This window comes from Lissotriton helveticus, chromosome 2_2 (assembly GCF_964261635.1).
Source record: "Lissotriton helveticus chromosome 2_2, aLisHel1.1, whole genome shotgun sequence".
NCBI classification, from domain to species: Eukaryota; Metazoa; Chordata; class Amphibia; order Caudata; family Salamandridae; genus Lissotriton; species Lissotriton helveticus.
The window spans coordinates 322,984,497-323,007,711 of record NC_136060.1 but is presented as its reverse complement, the minus strand read 5'-3'; the positions used below and the strand labels follow the sequence as shown (position 1 = coordinate 323,007,711).

General features: G+C 42.2%; 1 protein-coding gene across 3 annotated transcripts in view; it reads right to left on the bottom strand.

The window, feature by feature from the left end:
• The window catches only part of SLC2A9 (solute carrier family 2 member 9), a 2,336,117-nt gene that overhangs the window by 1,218,846 nt on the left and 1,094,056 nt on the right, over positions 1 to 23,215 (bottom strand). For all 3 annotated transcript variants that reach the window (XM_078678475.1, XM_078678476.1, XM_078678477.1), the window contains one exon: positions 20,368 to 20,513. In XM_078678475.1, the coding sequence (XP_078534601.1) occupies positions 20,368 to 20,513 (146 nt within the window). The remainder of the gene's footprint in view (positions 1 to 20,367; positions 20,514 to 23,215) is intronic.

The window sequence follows — 23,215 nt, the reverse complement described above, 5'->3', positions numbered from 1 at the left end:
CCTTAGCCTCATTCTGCTTACAAAGGTGGGTATTACAGTCCCCTTCCCAGATGATATTAAGTAGTCCCTTTTTTCTGAGTACACTAATTTTCCCTAGCTAACTAGTTAGATCTTCTGCCACTACCTTCATGGTACGCCCAAATTCGTAAAAATCAGGGGCCTTCGTTTCTGTGCTTGAGTTGGAGAAGCTGGAAATTGATATTTAGTGTGCCAACCTGCCTCACTTGTAGTGGTATTGTGTTAGAAATTAAGGTTAGTAATCCCCCCTTCGCTCTCCCTGATCTTGAAGGCACTGCAGGAGTGTGAAGAGTACGGAACCCTATGAAGAAGAGGGGCTTTTTGGCCCATGTTTCTTGGAAACAGATAATCTCCAGAGATTGCCAGAGATTATTCCATTGATCATCTCCCACCTTCGAGGCAATTCCTGCCACATTCCATGATGCTAGTCTAATCTTTTTTTATCTGCTATAACCCATGGAGGTAGAAGGGTAGGGGTTACCTGCCTTTCATGTACTGGGGTGGTTATCTAATCTCCCAATAGACAAAAGGGTAGGGGATAGTAGTGGTTCATGTGCAGGGGAAGATGGGGAATGTAGTCCCCCAGGCAGCGTGCTCCTCCTGGTCGCGGTGTCCAAGTGCGGGAGGTGAAGCACAGCTGCTCGGCTCCTCTTTCTGCTTCCCGCCGTTCCAAAGGCAAGGTTGCTGCCACTACACCTGCCACAGGCCGGCGTGGATGTTTGGAATTCACTCCAGGTGCAGTGGAAGATGGGGAATGTAGTCCCCCAAGTGGCGTGCTCCTCCCGATCGCGGTGTCCAAGTGCGGGAGGTGAAGCATGGCTGCTCGGCTCTTCTTTCTGCTTCCCACCATTCCAAAAGCAAGGTTTGTGCCACTACCAGTCAATTTCTTTAGTTTTTAATGTTATTTCCTAACTATAACGTTTCTGTAACCTTTTCTTTTAAAGAGGATATACACACACATGCACACATATACACACATATATCTGCATATACATATATATATGTGTGTGTGTGTGTGTGTGTCAGTAACAAAGTGATTCCAATATCCAAGGAAAGAATGCACACAAACTCCCAGCAGGTAAGTTGCGAATAGTAAATTAATGAGCAGCACGCTGTCTGCGTTTCGACGCCAGGCCGTGTCATGTTCATGAGCAAGAAGCGGAAATGACAAAAGGATTAAATATCAACATCAATGCATTTAATAAACAAAGGTGGTTGCCATCTTAAAATGTTTTAGACTGGTTAGTAACAACTAAGAACATCTCTGATAATATCGGAAATGACATCATTATCATGGTGGCAGTGCGAGTTCTAATAACTATATTATAATATTTTGTTTAGAGAGCCCTACGATGTGTTACAGTGTGTTGTAATGTTCAAAGCAAGTAATACTAGTGTGGTAACGACATGCGGGGTAAAGACCTCTGTTGCAGCTACTTATATTCCTTCAATAGAGATACGAGTTACCTTTAATGCCAAAGCAGACTGAAAATGTTTACATTACCAGATTTGATATTTGATTAAACCTTCTTACATTCCAGGACTTAGACAAACAGCTGTCACCAAGGCTTCCTAGTCCTTTGAGTGAGTGTACATTGATCATATGGGCCCACTTTAAGCAGATCACTGATTTAAATGCATTTTGGTCCCTGTCCGGGATTTACTAGGATTGTCTGTAATGTCACAGCTTGCGGTATCACAAAACATTTGCTGTCCTCAGTAGTGATAAGTGCAATGTGCCCTTTCCATTCATGTGATGAGCTAGGCTAGCTCTGACCCTGATAAAGTCCAGGTCCTACCCCCGGCATACCTAATTTAGCGCCTTGACAGAACAAGCGGCAAGGGTGGGGGGATTGCGATTATCTATAAAAACTACCTCTCATGCCGCTTTCTGGACAGCCCCATCCTAGACTGCGAGAACGCCCACTTTATTATTCAGCTCTCCCCCACAAAATCACTTTCGGGCATGCTCCTGCAGATCACTGTCGGAAACCATCATCTCTCGAGCCAGCACTTCCTCCAACTTTACCCTGCTAGGAGACTTAAACCTCCATTTTGACGATCCCTCAGACAAAGCTGCAGGTGAATTAGCACTCGACCTGACCTCTTACGACCTCCATCTGAAGAGTCTTCAAGCCACCCATGTAAAAGGACACCTATTAGATCCGATTTTCTCAAACATCACCGCACTAAAAATCAGGGAGCCCCTACCTATCCCTTGGTCAGACCACTTTCTAGTCCCATTCACATGGCAAATCACCACTGAGACCCCCCAGGCACAGGCTCCACGTAACCCAGAATGACCTTGGTCCAAACTCCCCCTTGATGAATGGAGACATGAACTTGAGCTGCCCACCCCCACATTCGATCCAGATCCTCTGGTAGCAGACAAGAAATTCACAACCTGGATAGAAAACTCACTCGACATAGTATTGCCCAGAAAAATCCTTCTTAAAAAAAGCGGACCCTTCAAATCCCCCTGGTTCACCCCAGAACTTCGTGACTTGAAAGAAAAAGCTAGAGCGCTAATGGAGGAAACACTGGGCCACTAATAAAAAAACAGAATACAGAGCAGCCATCAGGTCCTACAAAGCCTCCCTGAAAACAACCCAGGCAGCCTTCTTCGAAGGGAAAATACATCAAGGGAAACATTCCGCATTGTCGAAGAACTTTTGAAAATACCAGACCCACCCCCCGTCCCGACCCCTCAGGCCATAGATGCAACGAACTGGCAGAATTCTTCCTGACGAAAATTCAAAATATTCTAAAAATACTCCCAACCCACGATCAACCACCAGTACACACTTCCCCAGTTCCTCCAAATGTCACTTCCCAACTAGATTCTTTCTCTCCCCTCACAGTGGAGATGCTCCCCACTATCCTAGAATCAATAAAAATGGCTCCCCTCTAGACCTGGCACCCCTTAATATCCTGAAGCTAGTGACACCAACTATTGCCCCCCTGATCACTAACTTAATCAATGCCTCTCTAACACATGGCACTGTCCATCCAATTGGAAAGAGCCATAGTAAGAGCACTGCTAAAAAAAACCTCACCTAGACCCCCTGGAGATGGACAATTACCGGCCCATTTCTCTACTACCAGGAATTGGCAAGTTGCAGAAGAATTTGTCAACCAACAACTTTCCGCCTTCCTGGAGGCCGGTGGGCTTCTAGGCTGCTCCCAGACAGGCTTCCGCCCTGGCCAGGGCACGGACACCGCCCTGGTGGCAGTTGTAGAAGAGGCAAGGAAAATCTTGGACTCAGCAGGTTCAGCAACGGTGATCCTCCTGGACTTAAGCGCAGCCTTTGACACGGTTGATCACCGCATTCTGACCAACCGCCTCAGTAGTCTGGGAGTCACAGGGTCGGCTCTTGCATGGCTTAAATCATTCATAGAAAACAGAACCTATCAGGTCTCCGAATGCAACATCCGCTCCAGAGCAATCCTTCTCCAATGTGGGGTGCCACAGGGCTCGTCCCTGAGCCCTACACTCTTTAATGTGTACATGTCCCCATTGGAAGAAATCGTTGCCCCCTTCGGCGTCAAACTGATCACTTACGCAGGCGACACCCAACTGGTCGTTTCACTAAACCAGCCAGATCACTCCCCTAAAAATATACGGTCCTGCCTCCCAGAAATCTTCAGCTGGATGAATCATCCCTCCTCAAACTCAACAGAGATAAAACGGAGCTTCTGGTGCTCGGCAATAAAGCTACTTTCGGTGTCTGGCTCGACCAGAACCTCACCTTCCAAACCCAAGCCAGGAAAATAGCTGGTGTCTGCTTTGGCCTGCTTCGCACAACATGGAGAATCCTCCCCCTCTTACCACCTCACTCTAGGAAACTCCTCATTCAGGGCCTCATCCTATCTCGACTGGACTACGGCAATGGCCTTTATCTAGGCGCCCTGGAATCTGTCACAAACAAACTCCAACTCATCCAGAATTTGGCAACCAGGCTGCTCACAGGGACCAAAAAACGGTTCTCAGCCAAACCTGCCCTAAGCTCCCTCCACTGGCTCCCTATCCGGGAGAGATTTAAATTTAAGTCCCTCTGCATAATGCATAAAATCCTCAGGGCAAGGGCCCCCCCATCCTAAGAGCCTTGATTACTCCCTACAAAGTCAACAAAGAGCTAAAATCCGACCACATCTTTCTCGCAAATACTCACAGAATTAGGAAGGCTCGAACAGGAGGATGCCTATTCTCCCATAACGCCGCAAAGCTCTGGAACTCTCTCCCCCTCAACATGGGCAAAGAAGCCAACCTACTGAAATTCCGTAAACTCCTGAAAACCAGCCTTTTCCCCTAGGTCACCCCTGCTCTTTAGCCAGTCCACAACCCAGCGCTGTCACGACCCCGGGTAGCTACGCGCTTAACAAATCCAATTCCATTCCATTCCAAATGCACTGGGTGATGTTTGTGGGGGTTCAATAAAAGATTTCCCAACTCTTTTGTTTACAGTTAAGTAAAATCACTGAGTAAGCAACTAAGTTTATAACCCAACTCTTGAACTCATGGACTCAAAGCACCATCATGTCATCGCTAAGCTGCATAATGTGCTATGAGCCCTCAATAACCTACAAATTAATGTACTGCAGTCCAAAACCCCACACCAAATATTCTATGCCATTCCAATGGATGTTCATACGTATCTAAGGGCCAAGAACCTCAATAAAACCCACAATTGATTTGTTACAGGATTTTCAAGAGATAATATTCTCTGACGGCTGCTCTAAGAATTGTTGTAAGTACTCACAAATGAATTTCAGAAGCAGGTGAGTGCAGACTTGCATACCACCATAACGCACATGCACTGTGATCTAGCCACCGCTATCAAAATCCAGAAGGATAATAATGTTCAATTAACTTCTAAACAAAACTGTGCTGCTGATTGTTTTCAACCTGCCATCATCATAGTTATGGCTGAATTAGTGGTGGCCCGAGTTATCACATCTAATAAATCCAGCACCGAGGTGTGTGGAATTTTCAGGTGTGATCATGATCACCTATTCTAACTTTTTGTGGAATAACATACCAATTGTGGTTCCTATTCCACCAAAATGCTCATGTCCCAGTGAATACCATGCCTCTCCCCATCTTAGATTCCAGCATGTTTGACATGCTGAATTTAATGATGGAAGCAATCTTTACTGCACATGGTAATTACTGTGAAAGATAGGCATAGCACCACTTGTAATTATGACTCTTTGGCAAACAGCTGTTTGCGGTGCAGGGATAGTCATTGAATGGAGCAGTTTTAATCAGGAAAAAAATATCCAGTTGAGTCTTGTTCAGAACATTCTTTTCAATGACATAGAAGCACCTCAGAATTCAATTATGACAGTAGTAAACTCTGAGTGGAATGTATTGCACAAATCCCCCATCTGGTTTCAACATGCTAGCCCATCATTCACTCTGTAACAGTAGGATGACTTCCACTCTTCAGCACACCGGGTTAGCCACCCGAAACAACCATTCAAGATGTATCTGAAGTTGCTCTGGACCTATACCTGGCTTGTACATAAGGATCCACCTTCATTTTGAGAATAACAACTGTGGTCATTGCCATGCAAATGCCAGATCATCCAGCGTGGAACTTCATCTGCATTCTTCATCTAATTGTGTTCAAAGAGGCACATCACCAGCACCACAGCACATCACCAACAACTCAGCTGAAAAATAGGATCGCTATATATAGGCCTGCCTCAAAAACTTCTGGACAAGTTGCAAGTTGTCATGAATGACGCTGCAAGGCTCATCTTTAAGAAACCGAGGAATACGCATGCATCCCCCCTCATGCGTGAGCTGCACTGGCTGCCAGTGAGGCAGAGGGTATTGTTGAAAGGACTCTGCATTGCACACAAATCCTTATACGGAAAGGCGCCAGGGTATCTGAAGGCCCGCCTGACTTCCTATAGGCCTGGTAGGATGTTAAGATCGTCGGAAGCTACTCTCCTTACCCAACCACGTTTTAGGCTGGCCACAGTTGGTGGCCGCGCTATCTCTATTACCCTTCCAGCAGCCTGGAACAAGCTACCAGTGGAATTACGGAAAGAAACCAACCTGCTGTGCTTTCGGAAGAAGTTAAAAACTGTGCTCTTCCAACAAGCCTGGATGGGGCTGTAAACTCTCGAATGGCCCTCTGAATGTCTGCTGTGCGTACCTGACAAAGCGCTTAGAGACCCCCGGGTTATAACGCGCTATATAAATTGAAATACATAAATAAATAATACTCCATTAGCACCTCAATACAAGTACTCCTGCTTCACAGACTGACAGGCTCTTTGGTCAAGATCTCTTCAACACAGACTTCAGGTATGCCTTGATGGGCACTGCCCTGTGACCCTTTCTATTAAATGAGTGTACCTGGCATTTTCAAGGTAAGGTTTCAGGCCAGCTTGCAAACAGACCAGATGCCTAGTTTTCTCCTATTACTATCACTACATTTTCGTTTTGGGGGATCTTGGTCTCAAAAATAACCCATCGCTTCTATCAAGTTTCACAGGCAACATCTCACAGGCATGAACACAACCCTTTTAGAACCTGCTTCTTCCATGAAGTGGAAACATAAGGGGATTACTGCTACGCATTTTTAACTTTTTAATTTTAGAGTTTCCTATTCACAGAAAGAAGCTATTAAGCAAATTCAGGACAGTGGTGCACAAGAATTGCACCAGAGATCCTGTGTTATTCATGTTGCTTACTGCTCAGAAAATATACACTGTCTCTGAGATTTCACATAATACTGTAAATGAAAATCCATTATCCTCGCACATCTGTGCTATTGCACAAGGTTGGCAATAGAACCCTGTAAGATGCCCACAATTCTACGCGTTTATCAAATGTTTGACCCTGATTGCACCATATATTCCTAATGCCCTCAGCCTGCAATGGTACACAGAGACAGATCGTATACTTTCATATCAGAAGAACAATTGGGAGGACTCCTTTATGCCAAGTGAATGCCCATAAACTGTGTTTTATGCATGTCGTTATACCTTTGCAGGATTTGCATACAAATACAGAGGATGCTCTAAATAGCAACCCCTGGGACTGCGTGAGAAGATGCATGATTCCAATTTACATTATTGGAGTTTACCTAATTTTTATCCATGTTTACTTGAAAATGCATCTACTTAAATTAGTGGTTCTTCTCGTGACAGTCCTATTGGTTATATATATAATTTTGGCAAGGTTACTATTCAATTTAAATGTGAATTTAATAGGACAGGTTTACAGTGTAGATTGAAGGCCACTTCTCACATTTTACTACAACATGCTTTCTTCTCTAGAACAGTCTGTATCTTTTTCGTGGTATCAAGGCTTGTTGTGGCGGCTTTGGGATCAACATAAGGTAGGTCTTAACTATTTGAGCTTCTTTGAAATATGGTGGGGTGTACTTGCATCCTATTCCCCTCAGTACATTTTATATTCTGTTCAGGACACATGCCTTTTCTGATTATCGCAGGTGCCATGTTCCAGGTTGTAGTACCACTTCTGAAATTAGTGCTTTTGAAGAGGCGTTATTAGCAAAAGACAAAATAATATTGCAAAAATATATGTGCAAGATTAACATGAAGACTTAAATGAACAAAATGTGGTTAAAAATGTGCAAAAAATGTAAATAGATACACTTACATCTATTCAAAATGTTTAAAACACCATTGCTTAGCGAGTTGTCTGACAAAAATATGCTGAAGCATGCATCAAATGTTTATTAATAGTTGACCTTTCCCTGATCATGATTTATTAAATTAATGTTTTACAGAACTCTGCAAAATGTTTCTCCTTATACAAAGAAAGGTTCGAAATGCTTGTTTAGAATATATCATTGAGTAGATTTATGAAGAATAAGCACACACTGAATGCAGCACATAAACTGAACTTTAAATCTTTTAACATATTTGTTTTATTTCCAAAGATTGATGTTGAGTAAATAAGTTTCTTTCCTCACTGCTTACTCCAACTTCGCTCTGCCCAACTCGCCCTGGGCACCATCCCACAGATTCACATGACCAGAACCGGAGGAAAATCCTTCTCCTACCTCGCTGCCAAGACCTGGAACACACTGCCCCTCCACCTCAAGCAATCCCCGTCGCTGATGCAATTCAGGAAGGATCTCAAGACCTGGCTCTTCAACTGAACCTTCAAGCCCAGATGGATCAGCAGCATCTCACCAGCGCCTTGAGACCCTCACGTGTGAAAAGCTGCACTATATAAGCTCCTGATTGATTGATTGATTGACTGCAAATGTCTACATAGCTCATTGTTAACTAAAATACATTTTGTTTTATTAGAAGGCTAGCAATGCAGTCCAATTCGTGGGAAAGGAAGTTTAGAGTGAAAAAGCTATGTGTGTAGTTTAGACTAAAATAACAAAGTTGCACCATTGTCTGTGATCCATTTGTGTTTGTGTGAGTAGAGGAGTGAATCTGTTCTCAGGAAGAACCCTGGAAGATGAGTAAACGAGAGGAGGAGAAGATGCAACACTAACTGCAACATCAATTTTCAACTGTTTATAATAGTGCATGTTCCCAGAGTAGGTCAACGCCATTCCCCGCTGAACACCATTCTCTTTTCGATCCCTATTCTATACTATTCCACTCCTTTCTACAATGCCATTTAGCCTCACCATGGATTGCGGTTGCTACAGCTAGTGCACATTTCCCCTGACTTATTCCTTATTGTTTTTACACTCTACTGCATTTCTTGAACCTCTCTTTATGGGAATTTGTGCTTTGATTGATTATGGACTTTTGGATATAATTTGAGCTTTTTGCTTGATCTCACTCTCTTTCGCAATGTAACTCTTTATTGGTTCCTGCTGATACCTTTCGCTCTACTCTTATAATAGGGATTTCTTTGTTTATGGAACATGCTTAATGCACTTGTTAAATTTTAATTAACCAGCATCTTTTATCAATTCTGTTAATATTGATAAATACGATGTCAATGTACCCATTGACATATGTATGTATAACAACAAACTTGGATCGCTGTTGTCTAATTCACGCAATATGACCTCCTCATCAACCCGAGTGAGAAATAAATGGTCAGGCAGGCACTGCATATCAAGGCCTGAAGCAACTCATTGAAAGATCACAGGTGGAGTGACATGTTAACCCTTAGACAAACGTTTGAACAGGAGAATCCAGATCGATCCCACAGATAGGCAACAACACCACAACGATTTTAGGAGATTGGCCCCAATAAAATGCGTTTGGGCAGAGAGGCAAAGTAAAGTAAAGTAAAGTCCACATTTGTAAAGCGCACAATCACCCGTAAGGGTCTCTAGGCGCTGGGGGGCCGTCGGGAAGATTAAGCGAGCTATTGCCCAGAGTCACATGGTGCTGGGCTAACCTGCCGCCGGAGCCGGGGATCGAACCGTGGTCCCCAGATTCCAGCGTCAGTCGCCCTGGCCGCGGCGCCACACCTCTTCCACAGAGGCACAAATTTCCAAAACACCATAATGTCAGATGCCACACTAAGATAAGAACACTCAGCCAATCAGAAAGCAGTGATCATGACCACATTGTGCCCAAGCAAGGTCAAGATCCACCTGTGCTTCTTTTCAAATGACCAGAAATATGGCTTCATGACTAGGTCCAGATTTCTGTCTCCAAAAGAGTTTTTAAATTGCTTTATGACGCATCATGTAATGTACAAATGGACGGCCACAAACAATGTACTTTGAGCCAGTCTTCAGACCCCAAAACTGTTGCCTGTTCTCTCACACACTGCATTTAATTAAACCAACGGTTTCTGTTTTGCCATAAACCCAGTGCTTAATTTGAGCCAGAGCTTTCCCGTGCTGAGCACCGGCACTTAATTGGTTTCCGGTGCTCAGCACCAGTAACTAATTGTCAACACCACACTTTGGGCAGTCTGCCACAAGGTGGCGCTGCTCATATAATTTAGAGAGGAGCAGTATAACAGTTGTTTAGGAAAACAATATACATTAAAAAATTACTAATACCTACCTCCCCAGTCATTCCTTTAGCTTTGGAGACCTGGAATAATCTGAATTGTCACATTTACATGTGAGAGAGATGGTTAATAGTTGTTTTGGCAGCGATAACAGGGTCGCTGGGTGGTGCAAGCTGCAGTGGCCTCCTGGGCAGAGCCCTGGCACGTAATATTTTACAAATTAATCACTGCATAGACCTCCTGTCTTTAATTTTTTCAAGGTAAATTCATATTTGGACAACAATTCTGTAAAAGGTTGATTATGTGAAGCAAAAATGAATAAAACGTATGATTCCGAATAAAGATCTACAAAACTTTGAAAAATAAAACCCAAAAAACTTTAAGTAATACTCATTATTGGTTACATTTTACATAGTAGTTGTGATTAGTATTTATGTGAGGATTTACTCCTGATCTTCTTAACTACAATGACCAATGTCCGTTGACCTATTGGGCCTCAGCACAGCAGGGATCAGCCTTGCGTGTGATGGTAAACTGAGTTTTATGTAACCTGATTCCCTCTCCAGCACTTCCTACGTCCTGTTATGCTTCCCACTGGTGGCTCTGCATGCTGTACCGTGTAATCAGTTTGCCTGAATTCATATGGTCTGACTATGAGTCTGTTGTGGCAACATCATCGATGACATGATTTAACATCATCATGTAAAACGTTCATGGGGATTTTAAGGTATTGCATTCATCAATGATTTTTGGTTTATGACTTTTGAAGCTTGTAACCTGGAACGAAAGTTCATCAGTTTATAGTGTTTGTTACTTGTTTGCATAGACAACATATTTGTGAGTTATTGTTAGTAATGCTTGATTTAGCAATAAGGAATAAAGGTTTTTTGGTGCCTCACAGTGGGGAATTTAATCACTATAGGCCTGATTTAGAGTTTACAGAGGGTTAGTTTGTCACATTCATGATGGAGATCCTATCCATCTTATTACAAGTGCCATGGAATATAATACACTTGTAATGAAGGGAACATGAGATCCATTACGTGTGTGACAAAGTAATGTTCTTTGAGCTGTATGTGTTCAATTCTCCTGCTGCATTCCCAAATACACCTTTGGAAGGACATAAAGACTGATCACACATTGTTTTATTCAGATAAAGCCTTTAAAATACCCCAGATTTTACATGCAGTCTAGGGTGGAGTATTATGTGCTGGGATATGGTTCAATGGACACCCAAGCAAAATGCCAACAGACTTAGTTGCATGACAACACAAAGATTGCACTTGTTTCAGACTCTGCTTGGACACAGGTATGTAACATTTAAATATGCTATTGTTGTATTCACTGACTTCTCAGAATTAAATGGGGGTTTCCATCTAAACAAATCATCTTGCTATGATCTTTGGCAGGTTTAGAGTAGTCTTCATACTTACCCCTGTGACACATCATGCTGGTGGGCCACTAAAACCTCCTGCCTGCTTCCCTATTCTATGGCTACCTACTCCATCTGAGGGCTAGAGGACATCTATCTTGGGAACCAGTTCATCAGGCTGGCATCACATCAGTAGGAAGTAAACATGTATTGCTTGCTATATTCCATTGCTGTTGTTTGGACTTTGGACATAGGGATAATGCTGTCCGGTGCCCAGTGCAGAGCTCTAGCCCCTAAAAAATTTTCAATTGGATAAATCCCTGATTGGTACATATTACTTCCTTATAAGTCACTACTTTATGGTACCTCAGGTACCCAGGGCTTGTAAGTTAACTGTTACTAGAATACTGCAGTCCTCGTTGCGCCACAATTAAACTAAAATACTAAAACGTCTCCAAACCTGACACTGAAACCAGGTGGTGCAGTTTTAAAACTGTCATTTTGACCTCTTGGAATAAAACTTTTGGCAGACCTAGACCGTATTTTTTAATACTTGTAGCCACTCCTAAGATAGACCTTAACTGCCTTGTATTTAAATGTAGGAGATGTAAGTTTAATGTTTAATGTGCCATTGCAGGAAGAAAAACCTTCATAGTATTTTTGTTTACTGTGGCAAGGCTTGCTATCCATCAAGCTAATACTGGTTTACACTATTATATTTAATACATTCTAAATTCAGTTTGAGAATAGCTTGAAAAATGTTCAAGGACTCTCATTTTAATAGTAATTTAAAATCCAATTTAATGGTAAAGTTGGATTTCATATTACTATGAAGGAACATATACTTTTAGAAAATGTTCTTTTTTCTGCTCAAAACCAAATGGCTTTCTTGCAAGTGTCCAGTTGTAACCTGACCTTTGATGGTGCCCCTGGACCGGGATGTGGATTGCTGCCAAACAGTGGACAAAGAACATTGGGAGTGGGAGCTGGTTCCAGGCCTTTCCTGAGCCTCAGATGATGCCTGCCATGTCAGTGCCTGATGTAGCTCACACCAGGGTCTTCCTCCCCTTTTGACCTTCTAGTCATGCTGGCTCCAAAGTTGCTACTGGGACTGCCCTGGCCCCAGCTGGTGACTTCAGTTGGAGTGAGTCCTGACTCTACCAAATACTGTTCCTGGTATAGTGAAACTCTTGGGTGGGTTCAGAGTGTACTCCTCATGTCCAATCCTAAACCCTGAGACTTAGAAACATTTTCAAGACTTTTTTCCTGTAGAACCCACAGAAGAACGGGGTAAACCTGCCATGTCAATCTGAGAAAGGTGTGTTTCTGCTGGGATGAAGATTCAGGTTGTTTCTGCATGGTAGAAATCTACTCCAGGTGAAGGCCCCAAAAGTATGTGGCCTGCGACTAGCTTTCCTTTGGCATCAATTTTGAATTTCTATGCTCCTAGCTTTTCCACCAATGTCAACAGCTTCGAAAGGACTTCGTCTGACAGCTACCCAGCCTCATTGAACCTATCTCAGCACAGCCTGCTGCCTTACTACACTGAGGATTTTAGACATTATTTCAGAGACTAAGGGCCATATATATCAAAAAGTCATTTTGCGATTCTCAAATAGCGATTATTTGAGAATCGCAAAATGCTATGTATGTAGGAATTGCAATACATTTTGCGAGTCCTACATATTCCTTAAATGCGAATCTCAAATTGCGATTCGCAATTAAGGAATACCTCCCCATTCATTCTGTTAGGAATGAATGGGAAGACATTCTCAATTTGCGATTAGCAATTAGCGAATCGCAAATTGAGAATGCAATTTCAAGGGTGCAGGGGTGTCAAAAAGACACCCTGTTGCACCCTTGAAATAAGCATGGGTGCACATGTGGCACACATACATGCCCTAAGGGCATGTATGTCCTTCACAGAGCACTTTGAAAAATGCAAAAAAGTGAATTTTTCAAAGAAATCGCAAATTAACACCAACTTGAAGTTGGTGGTAATTTGCGATTCCATAAGGCCAAATTGCACTTTTGTGGTGCTTCTTACATTGCATTTAAGGAATCGCAAAATTTGCGATTCCTTAAATGCAATCGCAAAATAAGGAATCGCAAATTTTGCGATTCCTTATTTTGCACGCAGATTTGCCTCATACATACCATTTGGCAAAACTGCGATCGCAAACGCAGAGGCTCTAAGTCCAAAGATAAAACTTCCAACTGGGATAAACAGGGTCTCTGTATCCGACCTGCTGTCCATTGTGGCTGGCCTTAACTCACATATGGGTACCAGTCAAGCACACCCAGATGAATGGGGTTGGCGCTGAATCCTTTTTTATCACAATTATTATTTAAAGATTCATATCTCTCGTTCCCCTTGTTGAATTTTAGTCAATATTTGTGCATCATATTATTAATTAAAATGTTCTTTATTTTTATAAATTGAAGTGGGACTTTTATTGTGGTGTGTTTTTAACTTTTTAACTGTTTTGATACTTCTAAATGCTTTACACATTTTCTTAAGTTAAGCCTATCTGCTGTGCATCATAACTGCCGGGGTTTAAATTACTGAACCATTCATGGTATCTAACAAGAATAGACCCAGAATTACTTGTGGAAGACTACCATCTATCCCGACTAATAATCCACGTCTCACAATATCCTTCAAACAAGCATTGGCAATGCCAATAGGTCTAGCTTATGAATAAAAGTGCCTTCTCTGTCACTGTTGGATATAGAAGTGAAAATCTTCTCCCCTAGAGTTTTTCAGATGCAATAACCAACACCAAGATCATTTCTTAAAATGTGAATCTGTTTTAAATAGAATACATGCGTTTTACCACAGAGAAATACCAATCCACCTTTAAATGTCTACTGATTTTAACATGCTTACAAAAATATAAGGGAGAGAGAAGCAGAGATTTAGTCAGCTTCCAGAGAGTCAATCTTATCTTCATTGATTATAATACTGATTTGGGCATACACTTTTCAAAATCAATGTCAGGCCTCATAACTTTTCAAAGAAAAACCAAAGGGGATGATGGACGGAGCGTTGACAATACAAACACTCAGACTATTTGCATATGGCCATGTCTGAACTGGGGTGGCGGAGTGAGCTAAAGAACGGTGATGGATTAAACCCAGATCAGTTGACTGGGGGTGAGTGTTTGTATTGTCAACGCTCTGTCCATCATCCCCTTTGGTTTCTCATAACTTTTCAGACAAATGGCAACAGAAATATTGTTTCCTAGTAAACCAGTTAGGCCTGTAGCTCTTGTCATTACCTTATCGCCATACCCAACTGAGGCCTAAGTGTAAAGTTCCCACAATGCAACCATTAGGCACCTTGTCTTAAAATGACATAGTATACAAATTACAGTTGGCAAAGCAAAAGATTATCCTGCTAAAGAGGGCCTAACAAGAATTCTGCCAGTACAAAACTTCTATACTCATAGGAGTACAAGGCGGTAACCAACACCAAAATCCTTGCCTGCAATGGTCTGTGAGATTCCATGTAGCAAAATACCTATTTGTAAGCTTTAAAACAGAGTAATTAAAATCTACCCTTAAATGTCTATTGACTTTAATGTATGCTTTTCACAATCAATATGTCAGGCATTCTCCCTTTATTTTAACTTTTCATTATAGACAATCAAGACTATTGCCCTTTTAATTGGGGTCACTATAAGCAACACGACCTACTGTGTTGGTTCATACGATTTCCTGCAGGACCACAACCAAGTATATCATAATAAAATGACAAATATGTACATCAGACAGTTGTTAAAACCATAGATAATCCCTACTAATATAGCCTAATAAAATTTACCATAGTGCAAATCGTCTATCCCCATGGTTGGTTCAGGCGAGCCACCAGCACCAAAGCCATTGCCAACCGCAGTAATCTGTGATATTCAACGTACCAAAATACCTCCCTAGAGTATTTAGCACAGTTTAATAACTATCCACCCTGAAAAGCATTATAATTGGTAACACTGGGTAGGTGCACCCGGCCCCCATTCCCCCCTCCAGTATCCAGACTATGATGAAGAATGTTAGCAATACAATAGTTAAACATTATACAATGATTCTTTATATTACAAGATACTAGTACACAGCTAGGGAGTGATTCTATTAGGAAGTATTACAGTGCAAAGTTTCTCCCCTTAGAGTTTGTCAGAGGCACTAACCAACACCAAAATCATTCCTTACAAAAACAGTCTATGACATTTCATGAAATAAAATACCTATCGGAAGGTTTTACTAAAGAAAAACAACAATGTATTCTTAAATGCCTAGTAATTTTAACATATACGTTTTACAATAACTATGTCAGACCTAATGTGTTTACCAAAACATTTCACACTAAACAGATGACACCTATGGCAATAGAAATATTTTTTGTCTAATGAGCCAATTAGGCTGATACCTGATAATATTGTCAGCAAATTCAACTGGGGCCTCCTGTACTGAAAGTAGGATTTCCTACAAGAGAGCCATCAGGCACACAGTCTTAAATGTTCATATTATGCAAAATTACAGTTGCCATAGCAAAACTCAATCTTGCTTAAGAGGGGCCTACAAGGATTCTTACAGCACAAATCGTCTATACCCACAGGTTGTCAGAGGGGGTGACCAATATTAAACTACATTGCCTATTAAGGAAATCTATAAGATTCCATGGCACAAAAAAACTATGTATAGACTTTCATTTAGAGTAATGACAATGAGTCCCTATTAAATTTAACATAATCATTTCACAAAAAATGTGTCTGGCCTACTGCCTTTATCATAATTTATCATAATAAATAATCAGGTACATAGCCTATATCATTGGTTTGTCACCATAACCAACTTAATTCCATTGTACATAGCATAAGCTTTCCGAAAGACAAAGATCAGGCATACAGTCATAAAAATACAAATGTATACAAAATTACTGTTGACAAAGCCTAATACTCTCTTCAGAGAGCCTAATTAGGATTATTGTAGTACATATCTTGTAACTCTTCATTTTGTACAGGTAGATCGCTAACTCACTCCAAAACCCTTGCCTGCTACAGTTATATTTGGCATTCCATGCATCAATGTACCTGCCTACAAGCTTTAGCACAGTATAATACAAATCTATCCTTAAATGGGTATTGTCGTTATAAAGCATGCTTTACTTTTCATAAAAAGTAGGCCAGGCCTGCTGGCTTTGTCATACCATCTAATAATAAACAGATCAAACCTATGAAATCTGGAAAGCTTTTTTGAATAAATTGATGAAGGCAAATCATTAACATTGACTTTACACTTTACCAAATGTCGGCTAATTCAAGTGTGCATAAACTGACAACCTTCATGCATACAGTTAATAAATCACAAATATATTTTTTAAAAATACAGCTTGCAAAACTAAATACAACCCCTGTCAACAGGGTCTAATAAAAATCATCACTGTGAAACCCCCCAGGGTTTCTCAGAGTGGGTAGCCAATGTCACAGTCCTTGCCTACTAGGATGATCTGTGAGAGTCCATGTAACAAAATGCCTGCAGAGTTTTAAAAAAAGCAATAAAGTAATACCAATACACACCTGAACTGACTTTAACATTTACTTTTCACAATAAATATAGCGATACCAAAGGGGATGATGGACGGAGCGTTTGACAAAATCAAACACTCACCCCCAGTCAACTGATCTGGGTTTAATCCATCATCATTATTTAGCTCACTCCACCACCCCAGTTCAGACATGGCCATATGCAAATCAGTCTGACCCTGCGCCTCATGGGAACAGTCTAGCCCGAACTGCCAAGCATGTCTTCCCTGGACTGGAAACAAGCATCCCGGGACCGGTTTCAGGTTCATAACCCTCATCAGCTAGGCTATCTTGAATCCAGTGGCAAAGTGAGCAAGGGACCCACGTCTGGGCATACCCTGCCAACTTAAGGCGAACAAAGTGATACCAAAGGGGATGATGGACGAAGCGTTTGAGCAAATCAAACACTCACCCACAGTCAACTGATGTGGGTTTAATCTATCATCATTCTTTAGCCCACTCCACCACCCCAGTTCAGACATGGCCATATACAAATCAGTCTGACCCTCAATTTTCCTCATGACTACGGTATACCGACATCCTGGTGTTTTCAACTTCTCAACAGTGACACTACCCCCACTTTTCTAGACATTACATAATCCTGCAGTTTTCTTGACTATGATCATTCTGTTCCTATTGGTTTATCTCTGCTGCTCTCTGAACAATGTAAAGCTTACCCTTCCGCTCTGGTCAATACTTTAGCCTGTATTTTTTCCCGAATATGATAATATTGTTATTATTGCTCCACTCTCTGTATACCTGTAAAGCGCTCTGATGCCCACAAGGGTCATTTTTGTGCTGTGTAAAGCAATCAAAATAAGTAAGGCAACAGGTACTGAGACCTGCAAGATCCCTACAGAGCATAGGTTTGAATCCAGGGAAGGCTGGTTCTGCCTTTCATGCTGCCAGTTTGATATATTGAGTAAACAATCACAGCGTTAATAGCAGCATCTGCTGTTTAGGGCACCTTGGGTGCAAAACTGATGTAGCTATCTCTGTATATTTGCTTATAGGGATTCATGGATATTGAATTCAGTTTATACTGTGTTATCAGACAAACATGAAAAGACGAGTGGGAATAACATATTTAGACGGTGCCAGCCACGACCTATTATCATGGAAAGCTGTTATGTTATGTGTATTTGTAACGCGCGCTATCATCCACAAGGGTATCCTTGGATTGAGCAAGTGTGTGTGCCGAGCCCTGTCTATGGTAGGTTGGTTAACTGAAAAGCCAGCCCTTCAGCTGATTGCAGCATTCAAGAAGAGAGGAGGAGGCTCTGATGTGGAGTAGCCTTTCCATGATATAGGAGCATTGTAAGAGAATGTCTGTCTTCCTGATCTTGTTCTGTGTATGTGTGGAAGGTGTGCAATTGGCGTCCTGCAAAGCGGAGTTGTCAGGTGGCTACTGGAATGAGATGCAATTGTTCAGGTAGTCGGGCCTAAGTTGTGTAATACCTTGAATGTGTGTGTGAGAAGGTTGGAAAGAGCCCATTTGTTTATCAGGAGCCAGTGGAGTTCTCTGAGGTGTGGTGGGATGTGAGTTCTGTGTAGGAGGCTGAGGATGAGTCCAGCTGCAGCGTTCTGTATTGTTGTATTCCTCTGGTGAGTTGCTTAATGATCTTGGAGTAGAAGTTCCTGTAGTTCAACTTGAAGGTGACTAGAGTGTGAGTGACCGTTTTCTAGATTTAAGTGGAAGCCATTTGAAGATCTTCCTCAGCATCTTCAGGTTGTGGAAGCAGGATGCAGTGACAGCGAGGACTTGTGCGGTCATGTCCAGTTTGCTGTTGATGATTATTCTGAGGTTCCTGGAATGGATGCTGTGTGTGGGTCTGAGTTTGGCCAGCCACCAGTTGGAGTCCCATGGAGAAGTGTTCTTGTGGAATATCACTACTTCTTTCGTGTCAGTGTTAAGCTTTAGACTGTTGTCTTTCATCCAGTTAGTCACTTCTGTCCTGCAGGCACTGAATGTGATTTTTATTTTAGGGGTCCTTTCCTGGAGGGAGAGTATGAGCTGTGTGACATAGATGATAAAAGAGTATGTTGATGTTGTGTGCACAGGTGACATTGACCAGAGGGATCATTTATGCTTTGAATAGGGTGGGGCTGATTGATGAACCATAAGGCACTCTGCAGATGAGTTAGCGGGTTTCTGAGGAGTAAGGTGCCAGACTGATAGCTTGTGTTCTATTCATTATGAAGGAACAGATCCAGTGAGCGGCAGGTCCTTGGATGCTAATCTCATGCAGGTACCTAATGAGGATGGGGTATGAGACCATGTCAAATGTTCCTGAGACGTCTAGGAGAATGAGAGCTGCCATGTCTTCTCTTTCAGGATCTTACGAGTGTTGTCTGTGACGCCGATGAGTGCAGTCTCTGTACTGTGGTTGGGCGTGAAACCAGACTGTGTGGCATTGAGGAGCTGGTTGTTGCGAAGTTGGTAGGAGAGGCATTGGTTCATTAGTTTCTCTAGGACCTTTGCTGGGAATAGCAAGAGGGATGTGGGTCTGTAGTTGGAAAGAGTGGCTGGGAAAGGTTTGAGCAGGGACATGATGAAGCCTTTTTTCCAGGTGCCCAGGAATGTGGTGGAGTCCATGGAGGCATTGAGGATGTGTGTTAGTGCCTCGCTAATCCTTCATCGTCCTTTGGGGAAGATGTGGGGGGTCCAGAGAAAATGGCCTTTATGGTAGCAGCTATTTCCACTGTGGAAACAATGGGCTACAAGGTCAGAATTTATTCTTCGGCGCTAATGAGAAGTTAGGCTGGTGTCGCAGAGCGCACATACGGACATGATGCTGCATATGTACACAACCATGGCTCTCCACTTATGACCTGCATTTATTACACATGAATTCTAAAAGATACAAACATATGGAAAATATTGTACAGATATGGCTGTCTGCTCTAAATTTGCCGACGCTTCCTGGTTAGATAGATATATAATATGGACGTTATTAGAGTGCACATTCACCATTGAGGAGGAAATGCTTTTGCGAGATAAAGGATGTTTATTGTTGCCTTACTCAAAAAGAAGAAAGACTGTGTGGCCCACTATAATTTTAGCTTTTCTTCTGGTTGTGACTGCCATACCTTCCGTGACGTATGCAAAGAGAAGAATCAGCATTGGAGGGTCAAAACTGAACAAGGCAGCGTTCCTAAAGCTGGAAATCCAACAGACTTAAGAGATGGTCTACGGGGTAGCGCAAATTAATTCTCCACTATCAGAAGATCACCAGTTTTCCCGACTTAGTGAGTGGTAGCACATGACAACAGATGTTTTTTAGCAGCTGTCCCTATCCTGCACGACACTAAATCCACATGTACTTGCATGTCCCACTGGGATTCTGCAATTCAAGTGAAGCACATAATAAAACAGGTACATACATATATAATGCAGAGCCTGTCAGGATTTTCCAAATGTTATATGCAATAACCGTGATTACAGGAGTTTTGCTCTAGCTTACCCTCCCAAGGAGCTGGGGTAATCCGACGACTTGTCCTGTAAACACACCCACGCAGATCATGATGGCGGTAATCTGCCCCAAGGATCCTCGGATATGCTTCGGTGAGATTTCACTCAAATACATGGGAAGTGTGCTGAGGGCAATACCTGCAGGAAAGGCGAAACAGGCACATTAGCAGTCTTTTCTAACACAGCCCTTCCGCCCTCTCTGTGAGCATTAGTCAAGCTAACACTGTCTTTGATAACGGTAGTGCTGTAGACATTATTTAAACGCATGTATGTATGATTAGTGGACGCATGTTGTCACATACCCAGGAATGTCAGTGGTACTGTGTTATAATCTGTGCAGAATTGTAGCCTTTAGAAAATATTTCTGCAGGATTCTTTTTCCCAGTGGTAGAACTTGCATTATTCTATTATTCAGTGAATAATCGCACTTGAGGTGGTTGAGCGGTTTGGGTGAGTCTCTAGAACTTTTTCTGAAGATGGAACATATAGATTAGAACTCTACCTGATCACATTTGACTACACACAAACCATTATGTGATGTGAGAGGTGGTCAAGATTGCCTGCTACAGATACAGCGTGGATGGTTGCTAAACTGTGAAGAGATTTGAATTTCAGCATATTATATCTAGAATCAGTGCGTTAAGTGGAATAGAAACAGTGGCGGGTTGTCTCTAAAAGGGTTGCAGCCCGAAGCATTCCCAGGAAACCACCACGAGAGACACTACCAAGGAAACTAGAGATAAGTCTTAATACGTGTGAAATAGAATCATGTATTTAACAAATTCATAGAGTCCTAGGGCCAGATGTAGGTAAATCTCATTTACCGATTCATAAATACCGAATTTTACCGATTCGGTATTTATGAATCTGTAAATGAGATGTAGGAAAAAAATCGGTATTTTTTACCGAATCTGTAAGATTCGGTATTTACCGATTCGGTAAATACCGAATCGGTATTTGCTATTGAATCCTATGGGCCTTGAAGCCCATAGGATTCAATAGCAAAAATACCGAATTGCTAAGGGGGACAGGGTGTCACTTTGACACCCTGTTGCACCCCTGTAACTGGCGTTTGCGCCATGTGGCACACATACATGCCCTTAGGGCATGTCTGTGTGCCACATGGCACAGGTGTACATGCACAGATGTGCATGTACACAAGAATTCGTAATTTACCATGCAATTGTATTGCATGGTGAATACCGAATTCTAAAGGCCCTGTAGGACTGTTAGAAGTGCTACCTACATCCCAAAATACATTTTCGGTATTTTTACCGAATGGTAAATGTACCGAATCGGTAAAATTTACAAAATCGGTAAATTTACCGATTCTGTAATTTTACCGATTCGGTAAAATTACCGATTCGGTAAAATTACCGAAAATGTACGTTTTTAAGGCCCCTACATCTCCATAGCCCTTTACCGGTCGGAAACGGCAGAAAATCAGTATTTTCGGCCGTTTCCGACCGGTAAAGGGCTACCTACATCTGGCCCTAATGACTTGGTTATTCAATTTTAATTAAAAAAAGTATGTAAGTTACTGGGGCCCCAATATTATACAACAGTATCACTGGGTTGCTTTGTCCGGTAAATAGCTCTCAAAACAATGCCATTACCCCATATGCATGTACAACGCCGTTACCCCGCAAGCTGAAACAAGAACTTGTGGAGGGGGGAGAAGGTGCAATCAAACTGCTTCCGCTCCCCCTGTGCCACTTGCCTCGAAGACTAGCTGTGAAGAAATAGCCCTCTTTTTTTCAGACAAAATTAAACTAATTGAGCAATCCTTCCTCTCTACTGCGATCCCTACCACCAATCCGAACACCTCTCTTAATATCCCACCCTCCATCAGAACTCCCCCTACACCCTCTACGGCCCATCATAACTCTGATCTCGCTTACCCTTCCTTGCCCCCAAATTTCCTGGACTCCAATCATCCTAACTCTCTTACTAAAAATAATGCCGCTTGGCTTAACTTCCAGCCAGTCACGGAAAGAGACGTCTTTAACATCATTTCCAAACTCAAGCCTTCCTCCCACACCAAAGACCCTCTTCCATCCAAACTTGTCCAAAACCTCAAACATATCATCACCCCTACCTGGCCCTCTATTATCAACAGCTCCCTTGCCACCGGTTGTGTCCCCAACGCATTGCAACTAGGCCAAATCACCCCCATTATCAAAAATCCTTTGGCAGACCCAAACGACCTCAATAACCTTCGTCCAATCTCCAACCTTCCCCTTCTTTCTAAAGCCCTGGAAAAATGTGTTCTTCTCCAACTAGAGAGACACATTGAACACTTTAACTTACTAGACCCCTTCCAATCTGGCTTTAGGAAAGGATGCAGCACTGAAACCGCCATGCTAAACATTGTTGATGACATCCACCACTCACTCGACAATGGTGAATCTAGCCTTCTGATCCTCCTTGATCTCTCTGCAGCGTTTGATACTGTTAACCACTCTACTCTACTCAATGTTCTTAGAGATCGATTCGGCCTAAATGGTATGACACACAAATGGTTCGTCTCATACCTACAACACCGTTCTCAACAAATCAAAATCCAAAATTGCCTATCTAACCCTACCTCCATCTCCTTAGGAGTTCCGCAAGGATCCATCCTCTCTCCCTCTCTCTTTAACCTTTTCATGGAACCCCTCACACTCATTCTTAAACAAGCCGGGATCAACTACCATCTCTATGCCGATGACACCCAACTCTATTATAAGATTAAAACCCATGCTGACATCCTTCACCTCAACAACACTCTCATCAAGATTCAAGCCTGGTTCCACACTAACCACCTCAAACTCAACCCTAAAAAAACTGAAATAATTATT